Here is a 15,080-nt window from a genome sequence, read left to right as displayed (position 1 = left end):
ATGGCCTTCAAAAAGGAGATGACAAGAACCTTGTGACTGGAGCCAGACTGCATGTGATGCTTAGAAAATGGAAAGAAGCACCAGAATGGCCATCATGTGGGATACTACTGTTCTATTCTGTATTTTTTTATAAGTGATCCCCTTCTTCAAGGTCTATGGCTACTTACTATAGATAAGCAAAACTATTCAAAAATTCTGGAATTTGACATGAATTTTCCAACAAAGTTTGGGTTCAAAAGTGAGGAAGGGAGATAGTGTTCCAGGCAATCTGGGAACTTGTGACTCAGGATAAATGTATTTGGACTTGGATCAAATTGGACAACCAATTTTAAGAAATGTGCTAATTTCTTCTACTTACTGTATGGATAGCATGACCTTTACTCTTTTTATTTATCCCTTTAATGAACAAAGAGCAATTTTCATCTAATTTTTTTTTTTTTCATTTATTAGGGTTAATATGTATGAAAAAAAGTATATTTTTTACATTTACAGTTCTAAATATACAAAATTACACTGAAATATATTATCTTTTTTTTTCAGGAGCTTTAATATGTAATATAAACAGTCTTGGATTACGTGGGGGCAATGGTGACATTTGCTTTACTTATTTTTGTATATAAATTTTGACATAACATGTCCCCCACAAAGTCATAAAAGACCTCCGGGAGACATTCACTGCTGTAATGCCGTGGGGTCCTATGATCAGTTTTGAAGAAAGGCAGGGACACAACAAAGTCTCTTCAACTCTTTATTGCTTGTTCCAGCCAACTTACAGTTCAGTTACAGCCAGATCGCAGCCGGGTCAGGTAATCAGTCCACAGGCCAGTGTTTGCCTCACACGTGCCTTGCAGGGTGTGATCTGCAGCCTCTCATTCAACAGACACACCCTGCTTCCTGCTGCTGACTTTTAAAACACAATCGTGGACATGAGCCACGTATAAACCCTGTGGTGGATAGTGGGGAGTAAGCACCCACCCAGCTCTTTGCTTACTCCCAGTAAAAGCTAGGCCCGAATTAGCTGTTACCAGCTATACTAGGTAACAACAGTGTCCACTATCTATCTTAGTGGACACTCTAGCCTCTGGCTTCCACTCCACCAAGGCCAGGTACCTTGGTGGCATGTCTCAGGTGCACCACAGCAAACCACAATATGTATCTCCTTAATAGGTTTCCTGCACCATTCTGGGAGATACATACGTTCCTTCATTTATGAGGCCTGTCACTGCCTCACACTGTTTACTATTTTTTTTATTTTGCAGCTTTCTTCTGTAGCTGACACATCCATAGGAGCCCCAAGTTACAGGTGAAAACAGTCTCCAGCAGTGACATTAGTCAGTGATGTAGATCTGCCAACACTTAGCAGCTCTACCATACCAGAGCGGACCTGCTGATCACATGATCGCTTGTCTAATAGAGAGCTAAGCTACAGTAGAAACATTAGAAGCAGTTACAAGCCACTTATGTTTTCCCATCATGTTCCCCGGCTATCTCTAACAGTTGGGGACCCAACATTCTGTTGTTACCATGCAGTGGAAATGTATGGTATGTGGTCGTTATCGGGGTACAATATCCTGACTGATACCTTTTATCAATAAGATCCCTCTGATGTTTTGGAAGCTCTCTGTGGACCATGGCTTTTGCTGTGGGATGCGACTAAGAAAATTTCAGGAAAGACCAACTAGAGCAGCTGAACTTTATTTGGGGTTAATCAGAGGCACTAAATGATGGCAGGTGTATGCTGACTCCTATTTAACGTAATTTTGAATGTGATTGCTTAATTCTGAACACAGCTACATCCCCAGTTATAAGAGGGTGTGCACACTTATGCAACCACATTTTAGTTTTTTTTTGTTTTCTTCCCTCTACCTAAAAGATTTCAGTTTGTTTTTCAATTGAGTGGTACAGTTTATAGGTCACATTAAACGTGGAAAAAGTTCTAAAATGATTTATCTTTGTCTCATTTTGTACAGCACAGAAACCTGACATTTTAACAGGGGGGTGTAGACTTTTTATATCCACTGTATATATATATATATATATATATATATATGTAAAAAATAAGGGTTCTGTTTACATCTTGTTTAAATTCCTCTGTAATGTATCCCTAAATTTTAGTTTTCAGTTACATTCCAGAACAATTGATATTAATGAGAGCATTCGTTCATTGTATGATTGTTTGTGCTTTTTTTCATCAGTGTCTGCAATAATGTCAGGGTCAAGGGGGACTAATGTGGAGAAGTCAAAAGCTCCAGCCTATACAGGGAGATTTTCAGTCCCAAGAAATGCATCAAATGCAGAAGAAGATGAAATCCCCCTCATGGAAACTTTTGGGATTGTCCCAAGAACTTTCAACAAGAAAGGTATGAACTTTAAAAAAAAAAAATTATTTTCTTTTTCAAAGAAGACAAGAAAGACAAGTAAATACAGGACACGACAAAGCAAGAGATAGAAATAAAAAAGAGTGATTTGGATATTGCAGTACTTAAAGGGGTTGTCTCACTTCAGTAAGTGGCATTTTTCATGTAGAGAAAGTTAATACAAGCCACTTCCTAATATATTGTTATTATCCATATTGCTTCCTTTGCTGGCTGGATTCATTTTTCCATCACATTATACACTGCTCGTGTCCATGGTTACAAACCACCCTGCAATCCATCAGTGGTGGTTGTGCTTGCACACTATAGGAAAAAGCATCAGCCCCTCTGGTGGCCGGGACCATGGGAGCACACACAGGGTGGTGCTTTTTCCTATATTGTGCAAGCACGACCACCACTGATGGATTGCAGGGTGGTCTGTAACCATGGAAACGAGCAGTGTATAATGTGATGGAAAAATAAATCCAGCCAGCAAAGGAACCAAGTGGCTTGTATTAACTTTCTCGATATGATAAATGCCACTTACTGAAGTGAGACAATCCCTTTAATTAAAAAGAAAATTGTGTTACACAGTACGTAGGTGCAATAAAAGTAAAATTACAAAAAACACAATCGCCACCCACAGATGTAGCAGGGTTAACACTCAAACTCTTAACTCAAATTTCTTAACTCATCATGTTATCTTGAAACAAAAGCCATTGAAAAGCAATTGAAGGTGTTTGCGTAACGCATTCAGTTTAGATAACACATCTCATAAAGTATGAGTGTTAACTCTACTACATCTGTAGGTTAAAGTTATCAGTGGTAACAAAAATCCAATTAAAACTATGAAAATAGATCATGGGTGAATATGATAGAAATGGATAAAGCTGTAGACTATACCAGATAGCAACCTCTTCAGCAAAAGACATCCGTCACATAGGTCTGACTTTTCATACTGTTGACTTTATCATCTAAGAAAGCTATGGTAATGTTCAAAATGTCTAATATAATTTAGTTTTACAAGAGTTTTTTCTCAACTGAATTAACCAGAACTTTCTCAGCTACTTGCAATAATTTACCTTGTGCTGGAGAGGATATGAACCTACACGGGTCCCATAATCACCTCGAAGCATTACATTCAGACCGGTGGTATCTGTGGTGGCGCTCAGCAAACAGGCATCCAGCAGTATATATCCACATTAGAATATTGAAAGATGCTGGATCTTTCAATAACCTATTGTGAATATATATTGTATTAAGTAATGCTGACCATGGGGATAAGCTGATATACAGGTCTGGCTTGAGAATGTTCTGTAACTTTAATTTGGGAGCAGAGAGAGAGGCAGGAGGAGATTAAGCAAAATTAGTCTAATTTAGCTTATCTTGTTTTTCCCCATAAAATATACTTGTAATAGTTACCCTACAAAACATTTATACAGCTGGCAACCACCATAAGAACCAAACGCCTAAAATTACTAGATCACTCTTTCCATTCATCAGGAAAGTACAACATATGACATAGTGATACTAATGGCAGTTACGATATGACATATGTATTCAGAACATTTCTTTGCAGCTAACACACGCTGCAGATGTAATGAGTGATTCATTTAAACTTATTACTGAAGATAATTTGCCTGTAAAATATATTTTTTTATGGGGTTCTAATGTCATCATTCATACTGTATGTGAATATTTGATGAGCTGAATTTTTGGCTTAATATATTACAATAGGTGTCAAGTCTAAATGCAGTTTGGGGCTGTAAGTCTTTGATTTGTGATACTGAACCTCTAAAACTCATCACAATGACTTGACAGCTGCAAGCTGAGGGGTGCATTGTAGCATGGCTCCAAAAATAAAGATATTTGCAGAAATTCATATATTTACATGACCAATTACTACAATCCATTGCACTCTATTTGCATAGATTACCTGGAAGTTCAGAACGTAGAGCTGTTCAAGCAGCAACATGAAAAAAATAAGAAAGAACATCACACGGATAGATACTTTAACAACAAACTCATCATACGGCGTGGACAGACCTTCAATGTTAGAATTGACTTTAATCGTCCATATAATCCAGAGAAAGATCAGTTTTGGCTGGAATATCTTATTGGTGAGTAACCAGTATAAAGATATTTGCTGACATTCATATTTGCTTGCAATTTCTCACTACAGTTGGTTTTGTACTATTTGTGTCATCGTGCTAAGAGTTCTGCCATGGAAAATAATTTATGAAGACAGAGCTATTTTATGTGTTCAACAAGGCCACATTAATGATACCACAATCCATAGGTTGTGCAGTCATTAAGGGGCCCACCTAAACTTTAGAATTTAAAAGGAAGTTATAAAACCATAAACATGTCCAGGATTAGCAACACATGGCTATGTGTGACATTGCGCTCAGCCCAATTCACTTCAACGGAGCTCAGCTGCAATACCGGACACAACCCATGTTCAAGTGGCAGGGGTAAATTTATCATACAGGGAATTCATAGTTATTTTTGCTTTGAGTCTGCGTCGGCATAATCTTCATGCATGCTTAAACATAACACTTGTGTCTAGAGGTGTTACTCCAGTTGTTGTATAACTCTCCCCTACAAGAGTGAGATTACCCCTTTTTTGAGACTTTTAAAAACTCGCAGGTAATAAATCTGGCATATACCTCTTTAACATAGCTAACCATTGCCGCTTTTCCACCCACGTTTTAAAAGTTTCAAGAGTAACGTCAAAACTCAAAGAGTCACAACATTTTTGCGCAAACATGGCATGCACCAAAAATTGCAACAGTTTGATGCCAGTTTTCTGGCATCAGTGGAAAGATGTATTCCACCAAGGGTATTCAACTAATTAGTCTCATTGAGGATCCACCTAGAAGACCTCAATAATGAGAGCTGAGCTCTTCAGGCTTGGTTCCAGCAAGTGACAGCCATAATAATGGTATCAATAATGTTTTGAGGTCCTTGACAGTGAGAGATACTTAAAGAGGATCTATCTCCTCTCCTTCCTAACATGTCTCTTTTAGCAACTACTTGCATATTACGGTGTTCACTTGTTGAGTAGTGATAGAAGAACATCTGCCGGGACGGTTTGCGAACACAAACAAATGTTCGCGAACCACAAGTTCACGGCGGGTCCCATTTATTTTAATGGCAGGCGAACCTGAAAAACCTTCAGCTCATATTTGCAGCCAAGAAATAATTACTAGAAGTGCACAAATAGTCCCACAACAATGGACAGTGACATACCAGACGTTTCGGTCACATCAGACCTTCATCAGCGGTCACATTTTTTATCTGTTCTGAAGGGAAGAATGGGTCATCAGGGCTCGGATGTGCATCCGAGCCCTGATGACCCATTCTTCCCTTCAGAACAGATAAAAAACTTGACCGCTGATAAAGGTCTGATGTGACCGAAACGTCCGGTCTAGATATTCTGTTTGTACCTTGAAGATAAATATTGGGCAATTGGATGCAACTACTGCGAAACTGAATAAATAATTTAATTGCAACACTAAAAATCTGTGTGCCTCAACTTCACTATATGTACATTGGCTGGTTTCAGCTGATGATTGGCACCAGAGTCCATTGAACAGAATGCGGTTCTCCACTTCATCATATACATCATAACAGTGTAAACTTCCATCTAGAAGAGCAATCGAAGAGCAAACCTAAATCATATGGCAGAAATTGGCACACTACTCATAGCATCTGGGGCAATTAGAAGTACAGTACTGAGAGGTTCCACTTTATAGACCATGCAGGGAGTTACAGTATGCCTGATAAGTAAAATTAAGTTGTGTAAGCCTATTATTAGTATACAGTCCTTCCATCTACCTTTGGCCACAGGGCTTGAGTGCTTTTGCATCACATACAGTACTTTATATGTGGTGACATATATACTGGACACCATGCCTGATTTATTGGAGCTTGTAGTCAGTTCGAATAGCTGTGGTGACTACAGCGAGTTGACAGTATAATCTCAAAATTGGTCTCTAAAGGTTTGTTTTATTTGGAGGAAATGATAAAAAGAAACTCCATGGTATGTCATATGTATGTTGAATCTGTTTAAAATTAAGCCATGTCTTTTGCCCCAGTAAGTGTTTCATCTGTGTGATACCTATAGAAATCCAATATTTGTAGCCCTAATGCAGTTCACCTACAACAGTTTTTTTTAGCATGTCAAGGCTTTCTTAATATTGAAGATTTAATTAATGGTTGCCCAAACGTACTTAATTAACAAGGGCAAGGGGTAATCAATCCCACTAATGCTTAAGGACCTACCTCCACATATAAAGTGATGTGAAAAAGTATTTGTCCCTTGTAGATTTTTGTTTTTGTACATTTGTCCCCATGAATTAACTGTGATTAACCACAGCTTTTGGAAAGCTGAGTTCAATTTCACTAGCCACTAGGCCTGTTTACTGTGATTGTGGGGGACTTCAACTACCCAGATACAGACTGGGAAACTGAAAGCTGTACACCACATAAAGAAAACAGGTTCTTGGCAATATCCAAAGACAATTACCTCTCCCAACTGGTTCAGGACATGAACTAGAGGGACGGCCATACTGGACTTATTATTAACCAATGGGCCTGACAGAACAACATACGTGCAGATTGGGGGACACTTGGGAAAAAGTGACCATAAAGTAATAACCTTCCAATTATCATTCAAAAGAGCGTTTCTACAGGGAGAAACAAAAATACCAAACTTAAAAAAAAGGCCAAATTTAGCTAACTAAGAGAGGCCATAGGCCTAACTAACTGGGACAAAGTCCTCAAAAATAAAAATACAGCCACAAAATGGGATATCTTTAAAAACATCTTAAATCTCATTGTGAGAGGTACATACCGTATGGAAATAAAAGGTTAAGGAACAAAAAGAAACCATTGTTGATAAATAGAACTGTAAAGAAAGCAATAAATTAAAAAAAGAAAGCATATAAATCACTAAGCGCAGAAGCACTGAAAAACTATAAGGAAAAAAAATATAACATGTAAAAAACAAATAAAAGCGGCCAAACTAGAGACCGAGAGATTAATTGCCAAAGAGAGAAAAACTAACCCTAAAATGTTTTTTCAATTATATAAATGTTAAAAAGTATAAATCTGAAGGTGTCGGCGCTTTAAAGGGCTTCTGTCACCCCCCAATTTGAATTGCAGACAGGGCCATCCGGAAAAGGGGATCGCTCGCTGGCCCTGTGAATCAACAGAAGGAGGGGGTGTTTTTTTTAAAGGAGGATGCGGCGGCTACCAGCAAGTAGACACCCTACTTGCTGGTAGTGAAGTCATTTGCATATTTTAAAAGCTCGATTTTTTGTGAAACCAAGCCACAAGGTAAGAGCCCTATATAAGGAATAGTCATCCAATAAGGATTTTAATATGCCCAAAAATGAAAAATTAGTAATGAGGGGGGAGTCGCAGAAAGCGACGAGGAGAAAGCAAAGCTGTTAAATATTGTCTTCTCCAATGTATTCAATGAGGAAAATAAACTGTCAGATGAAATGCTGAATGTAAAAATAAATTCCCCATAAAAAGATTAAAATAGACAAATCGCCAGGATCGGATGGCATACACCCCCGTATCCTAAGGGAATTAAGTAATGTCATAGCCAGACCCTTATTTCTGATATTAGTGGACTCTATACTGACATGGAATGTTCCACAGGATTGGCGCATGGCAAATGTGGTGCCAATATTCAAAAAGGGTCCAAAAACAGAGCCTAGAAACTATAGGCCGGTAAGTTTAACATCTGTTGTGGCTAAACTGTTTAAAGGTTTTCTAAGAGATCCTATCTTAGAGCATCTCAACGGAAATAAGAAAATGACATCATATCCGCATGGCTTCATGAGGGATCAGTCATGCCAAACTAATTTAATTAGTTTCTATGAGGAGGTAAGTTCTAGACTTGACAGCGGCGTATCAATGGATGTCGTATATCTGGACTTCTCCAAATTATTTGACACTGTACCACATAAAAGGTTAGTATATAAAATGAGAATGCTCGGACTGGGAGAAAACGTCTGTATGTGGGTAAGTAACTGGCTGAGTAATAGAAAACAGAGGGGGGTTATTAACGGTACACACTCAGATCGGGTCACTGTCACTAGTGGGGTACCTCAGGGGTCAGTATTGGGCCCTATTCTCTTCAATATATTTATTAATGATCTTGTAGAAGGCTTGCATAGTAAAATATCAATTTACTGCAGATGACACTAAACTGTGTAAAATAATTTACACTGAAGAGGACAATATACTGCTACAGAGGGATCTGAACAGATTGGAGGTTTGGGCAAATAAGTGGCAGATGAGGTTTAACACTGACAAATGTAAAGTTATGCACATGGGAAGGAATAATGCAAGTCACCCGTACATACTAAATGGTAAAACACTCGTTAACACTGACATGGAAAAGGATCTAGAAATTTTAATAAACAGCAAACTAAGCTGCAAAAACCAGTGTCAGGCAGCTGCTGCCAAGGCCAATAAGATAATGGGTTGCATCAAAAGGGGCATAGATGCCCGTGATAAGAACATAGTCCTACCACTTTACAAATCGCTAGTCAGACCACACATAGAGTACTGTGTACAGTTCTGGGCTCCTTTGAACACGGCAGACATAGCAGAGCTGGAGAATGTCCAGAGGAGGGCAACTAAAGTAATAACTGGAAAAGGGCAAATACAGTTCCCTGAAAGAGTATCAAAATTAGGGTTATTCACGTTAGAAAAAAGACAACTGAGGGGAGATCTAATTACTATGTATAAATATATCAGGGGTCAGTACAGAGATCTATCCCATCATCTGTTTATCCCCAGGACTGTACTGTGACGAGGGGACACCCTCTGCGTCTGGAGGAAAGAAGGTTTGTACACAAACATAGAAGAGGATTCTTTACTGTAAGATCAGTGAGACTATGGAACTCTCTGCCTGAGGTGGTAATGGTGACTGGTGAGTACAATAAAGGAATTCAAGAGGGGCCTGGATGTATTTCTGGAGTGTAATAATATTACTGATTGCCTGATTGGAGTCAGGAAGGAATTTTTTATTCCCCTAAAGTGGGGAAAATTGGCTTCTACCTCAAAGTTTGTTTTTTTGCCTTCCTCTGGATCAACTTGCAGGATGAAAGGCCGAACTGGATGGACAAATGTCTTTTTTCGGCCTTATCTACTATGTTACTATATTACTACAGCTTCTACTACTGTAGAATAAAAAAAACCTTCCTGAGAACATAAAGTAGGCCCAAAGATCACATCATGCCCTGATTTAAAGATATTCCAGAACATAGGAGAAAGAAAGTCATTGACATCTATCAAGCTGGAAAAAGTTACAAAGCCATTTATTTTGGAGTCCAGTAACCACAGTGAGAACTATTATCCACAAATGGCGAACCTTCCCAGGAGTGGCCTGCCTACAAAAATTACTCCAAGAGCGCATTAATGACTCATCCGGGAGGTCACAAAAGATCCCAGAACAACATCTAAAGCACTGCAGGCCTCACTTGCCTCAGTTATGGTCAGTGTTCATGATTTAACAACAAGAAAGAGACTAGGCAAAAACAGTATCCATGGGAAAATTCCAAGGTGAAAACCACTGTTGATCAAAAAGAACACAAAGACCCGTCTCACATTTGCCAAAAAAAAACATCATGATAATCCCCAAACCTTTTGGGAAAATATTCTGTGGACTGACTAGACAAAAAGTCGAAATTTTTGGAAACTGTGTGGCCCATTACATTTGGCGTAAAACTAAAACAGTATTCCAGAAAATGAACATCATACCGACATCATACAGAGTGTGATGTCTGCTTTGCTGCATCAGGACCTGTATGACTTGCTGTAATTAATAGAACCATGATTTCTGCTCTCTACCAGAAAATCCTGAAGGAGAATGTCCAGCCAGAAGTTTGTGACCTTAAGCTCAAGAGTACTTGGGTACAGATAATGATCTGAAGCACACCAGCAAGTCCACCTCTGAATGGCTGAAAAAAAAAATGAAGGTTTTGGAGTGGCCTAGGCAAAGTCTGCACTTAAATCTGATTGAGATCAGACCTTAAACAGGCTGTTCATGCTCGAAAAACCCTCCAATGTGGCAGAATTAGAACAATTCTGCAAAGAAGAGTGGGCCAAAGTTTCTCCACAGAGATGTGAAAGACTCATTGCTAGTTTTTGCAAATGCTTGATTGCAGTTGTTGCCGCCAAGAGTGGCACAACCAGTCATCAGGTTTAGGGGGCAATTATTTTTTCACATAGGACCAGATTGATTTGGATAGCTTTTTAAATTAAATAATCATTTAAAAACTGCATTTTTGTATTTCCTCAGCTTACCTTTGTCTGATATTCAAATTTGTTTAATAATCTAAAATGTTTAAGTATGACAAATGTGCAAAAACAAAAAAAATCTGCAAAGGGGCGAATACTTTTTCACAGCACTGTACCTGGAGAAAAAAAAAAAAAACTTCTGGGACCTTGATCATACAGAGGACCATAAGTCCAAGTATTTAATTTGTGAGGCTAGATAGTGGTTAAAGAAGTTGAGGAGTGTTAGGCCTTCCAGACTTTGAGCATCTCAAGGTGTTCAAGTTTAATTCCTATACCAGACCACAGGAACAAAACCAGAAGGCTATCCAGTCTATGGAAGAAGGTATACACAAGTGTGTTGGGAAACATATAGCAATTTCCCCATCTTACTATTAAATAAATGCACATATGATTGAGATATCTAATGCATCATGAATCAAAGCTGAAGAAGTGGAATTCGATCCGAATTTCAGAAAAAATTTGATTCTCAACGAATGCAAATTTCCTCGTGCTTTGTGGTAACGAATCACATTTTTCCTAAAATAGTGGCTACACGTGTGATGACTGAGGACATGGGGCAAGGAACTCTGGGAAGGCGGGATCACCCAGATTGACATGCCTGCATGCAGCCAATCAACAGCCAGCCCTGTGATGTCACAGCCCTATAAATACGGCGGCCATTTTAAAGTCAGACATTTTACAGCGTTTAGAAGGCAGGGACAGATATGTGAAGGCGCTAGTGACAGCAATTGGAAAAACCTGATTGTGGTTAAAAAAAAGACAGAAAAAAACTATTAATAAGTGCAGGGAAAGAATATGGAGGAATCATTTCACAGCATCTTAGTGCAGACGTCAGAAGGCATTGATAGGAAAGCAATTTACAAGTGCAGGGAAAGATTATTTGGGGATCCAAATAGCCATTAGACAGCTCTATCATTCCAGCTATTTGTTATTGGGCTGCAAACGCTATGTTGAAAAGCCTTTAGTGGCTTATATCTTAGTATCTTTAGTATCTTATATGAATACTACAAGAAAAATATATACACAATTCACTTCTGCAGTTATTTTTGGTGAAAGCGTATAGTGGCGTATTTTTAGTAAAAAAAAGAAATAAATATTCTCAGTTCACGTCTGCAGTTATTTCTGTTGAAAGCGTATAGCGGCCTATTTCAGTCCAACAAGAAAAATATTTAATATATATACACGCACTGCACTGTTGCAGTTATTTCTGTTGAAAGTGTATAGAGGCGTATTTCAGTAAAAAAAAAAATATATATACACACTGCACTTTTTCAGTTATTTCTGGTGGATAGGGACATATTTCAGTACTGCAAGAAAAATATTTACGCGCTGCATTGTTGCAGTTATTTCTGGTGAAAGTGGATAGGTGCGTATTTCACTAAAAAAGGTAAAATATGTACACACTGGACTGTTGCAGTTATTTCTGGTGAAAGCGTATAGGGGCGCATTTCATTAAAAATAAAAAAATTTATACGCACTGCACTGTTGCAGTTATTTCTGGTGAAAGCACATAGGGGCGTATTTCAGTAAAAAAAGAAAAATATATATGCACTGCACTGTTGCAGTTATTTCTAGTGAAAGAGGATAGGGGTGTATTTCAGTACTACAAGAAAATGTATACGCACTGCACTGTTGCAGTTATTTCTGGTGAAAGCATATAGGGGCGCATTTCATTAAAAATATAAAAATGTATACGCACTGGACTGTTGCAGTTATTTCTGTTAAAAGCGTATAGGGGCGTATTTTAGAAAAATGTATACGCACTTCACTATTTAAGTTTTTCCTGGTCAAAGCGTATAGGGGTACTGTTTCAGTACAACAAGAAAACTATATTCTCATTGCATTTCTGCAGTTAATTCTGGTGAAAGCATATAGTAGCCTCTTTTAGTCTAACAAGAAAAATATATTCTCAGTTCACTTCTGCAGTTATTTCTGTTGAAAGCAGATAGGGGCGTATTTCAGTAAAAAAAATATAAATATGTATGCACTGCATTGTTGCAGTTATTTCGGGTGAAAGCGTATAGGGTCGTATTTCAGTACTACAAGAAAAATATATACGCACTTCACTCTTACATTTTTTTTCTGGTCAAAGCTTATAGTGGCCTATTTCAATCCAAACAGAAAAATATATTCTCAGTTCACTTCTGCAGTTAACTGTGGTGAAAGAGTTTAGTGGCCTATTTCGACATAAAAAGAAAAATATATTTGTCGCTTTTAGGGGTAGTTTAATTTCTGTTTAATTTGTTTAGTTCAGCTACAAGTATGTCAGGCAGAGAAGTGCCAGGCCATGCACAGAGGAGTGGTAGAGGCCTAAATGTTTCTGACGCAAGCAGAGGTTGCAGCAGAGTAAGGGTGCGTGGCAGCAGGAGTCGCAGCGAGAGGCCTGAGCTCCCAGTGTCATCTAGCAGTCTTGTCTTGACTAACAACCAAGTGGTTCTTGATTGGTTAACTCGGTTATCCACGTCATCACAAGGGATATCAGACACCACCAGCCAACAGTTGGTGGGTTCGTCAGACACAACCCTTAGTTGGCATGGTCCGGGAGCAGGCCCTGTACCCTCACAAGTCCTCAACCTGCCTCTGTCCTATTCTGTTCCCTCACCGCAATAAGTACTATATGATGTTGGCTCAGCTCCACTTTTCAGCGGGGAAGGGCTACTAGAGAACAGTCAGCAGCTACTGACCAGCCAAGATCTGTAGGAGACATCCACTGCTTCCTCGGCTAGGCGGGCAAGTAGTGATGAGGAGAGTGGCGCAGGAGCTTCTGTTGTGAAGCGGTGAGGCTCTTGACCCAGAGACCATTGAGAAGGACATCAGTGACGTGCAGACACTACTTGATGATGATGAAGCCGATTGCACTTGGGAGTCGGGTGCAGAAGGGGCTTTGTTATCATCATCAGCATGGCTGTGAGTCAGCAGGGTGGCAGTTGCAGGTAGGGAGCCAAACGTGTCTGGGGTAGACCACCTGCTTCGCAGCCTACCTGCCCTGGAAGTAGTGCTGCAGGGGTTCATGGAGGCAGAGGCGGTAGCAGTCAGTCAGTGTGGACTGTTGGAGTGAAAGTTACCTACTCGGCGGTGTGGCAGTTTTTTTTATTAAACTGCCAGAGGAGGTTAACATGGCCACATGTAGAATATGTGGGCAGAAGGTGAAGCATAGCCAGGGTGCCAATGTTGGCACTACGCCCTGCTGTCAACATATGCAGCGTCGCCATGCAGTGGCCTGGGAGAAACGTGGCTCCTAAGTGGCGTTCCAGCCTGCCACAGCTACCGCTGCATCACCCAGTGGCACACATCCAGTTTCCACCACCTCAGCCGAAGGGAGCTGTCTGTCATTCCCATCTTCTGCTGGTCCAGATGGTCCTGCTCCTACTCCTTGTCAGTCATTCCGTCAGCAATCGATCACCAAAACGATTGCCAAGAGACAGCAGTATGCGTGCACGCATCCAACGGCACAGAAGCTGAACGTGCTCCTGTTCAAGTTGCTGGTGCTGCAGTCCCTCACTTTCCAAGTGGTGGACTCTGCACCTTTCAGAGAACTGATGGCTTGAGCGGAGCTGGAGAGTCCCAAGCCGTCATTTCTTTGCGAAAAAGACAGTACCAGCCCTGCACAAATATGTCGAACAGAAAGTGGGCCAGTCCTTGAGCCTGTCGGTGTCTGCCAAGGTGCATGGCAACGCCGACGTGTGGAGCTGTAACTATGGTCAGGGACAGTACATTTTCTTTACGGCCCACTGGGTAATTGTGGTTCCTGCACAGCCACACCAGCAACTTTGCCAGGTGCCGTCGCTTCCACCTCCACATTGTCACGTCGTTGCAACCTCTGCCTCCTAATCCTCCACCATGTCCTCAGCCTCCACTGCAGGGACAAGTCACAGTGCCACTCCAGCATACCACATGGGCAGAGCACAGCGGTGTCACACTGTTATGCACCTCGTTTCCCTGGGCAAACAGAGTCACACAGGGAGGAACTGCTCCGTGTCCATCAAGAAATCGAATCTTGGCTTTCTCCCTGACAACTGAAAATCGGAACCATGGTGACCGACAACGGGAAGAACATTGTGTTGGCGCTGCATCAAGAAAAGCTGAGCCATGTGCCCTGCATGACACACATGTTCAATCTGGTTGTCAATGCGGTTTCTGAAGTCTTCCACCCATCTGCAAGACATCCAAAAAATTACCAGAAAACTTTGCATGCACTTCAGCAACTCGTACACCGCAAAGCACATCCTCCTTGAGCTGCAGTGGCAGAACGGCATCCCCCAACATAGGCTGATATGCGACAATTCCACCCCTTAGAATTCCACCCTCCATATGTTGGACCGACTATACGAACAGAGAAAGGCCATAAACAATTTCTTGATTATGTAAGCGGATAGGCGTACTCCCCTGTGTAACTTCGAT

General features: G+C 40.3%; 1 protein-coding gene across 3 annotated transcripts in view; it reads left to right on the top strand.

Moving 5' to 3' along the window:
• F13A1 (coagulation factor XIII A chain) overlaps positions 1 to 15,080 on the top strand; it is a 186,183-nt gene that overhangs the window by 22,275 nt on the left and 148,828 nt on the right. For all 3 annotated transcript variants that reach the window (XM_044294621.1, XM_044294619.1, XM_044294620.1), the window contains exons 2-3: positions 2,196 to 2,360; positions 4,286 to 4,474. In XM_044294621.1, coding sequence (XP_044150556.1) covers positions 2,207 to 2,360; positions 4,286 to 4,474 — 343 coding nt within the window. In that variant the 5' untranslated portion in view covers positions 2,196 to 2,206. The remainder of the gene's footprint in view (positions 1 to 2,195; positions 2,361 to 4,285; positions 4,475 to 15,080) is intronic.

Source organism: Bufo gargarizans, chromosome 5 (assembly GCF_014858855.1).
Source record: "Bufo gargarizans isolate SCDJY-AF-19 chromosome 5, ASM1485885v1, whole genome shotgun sequence".
Classification (NCBI taxonomy): domain Eukaryota; kingdom Metazoa; phylum Chordata; class Amphibia; order Anura; family Bufonidae; genus Bufo; species Bufo gargarizans.
This window is presented reverse-complemented; position numbering and strand designations above follow the sequence as displayed.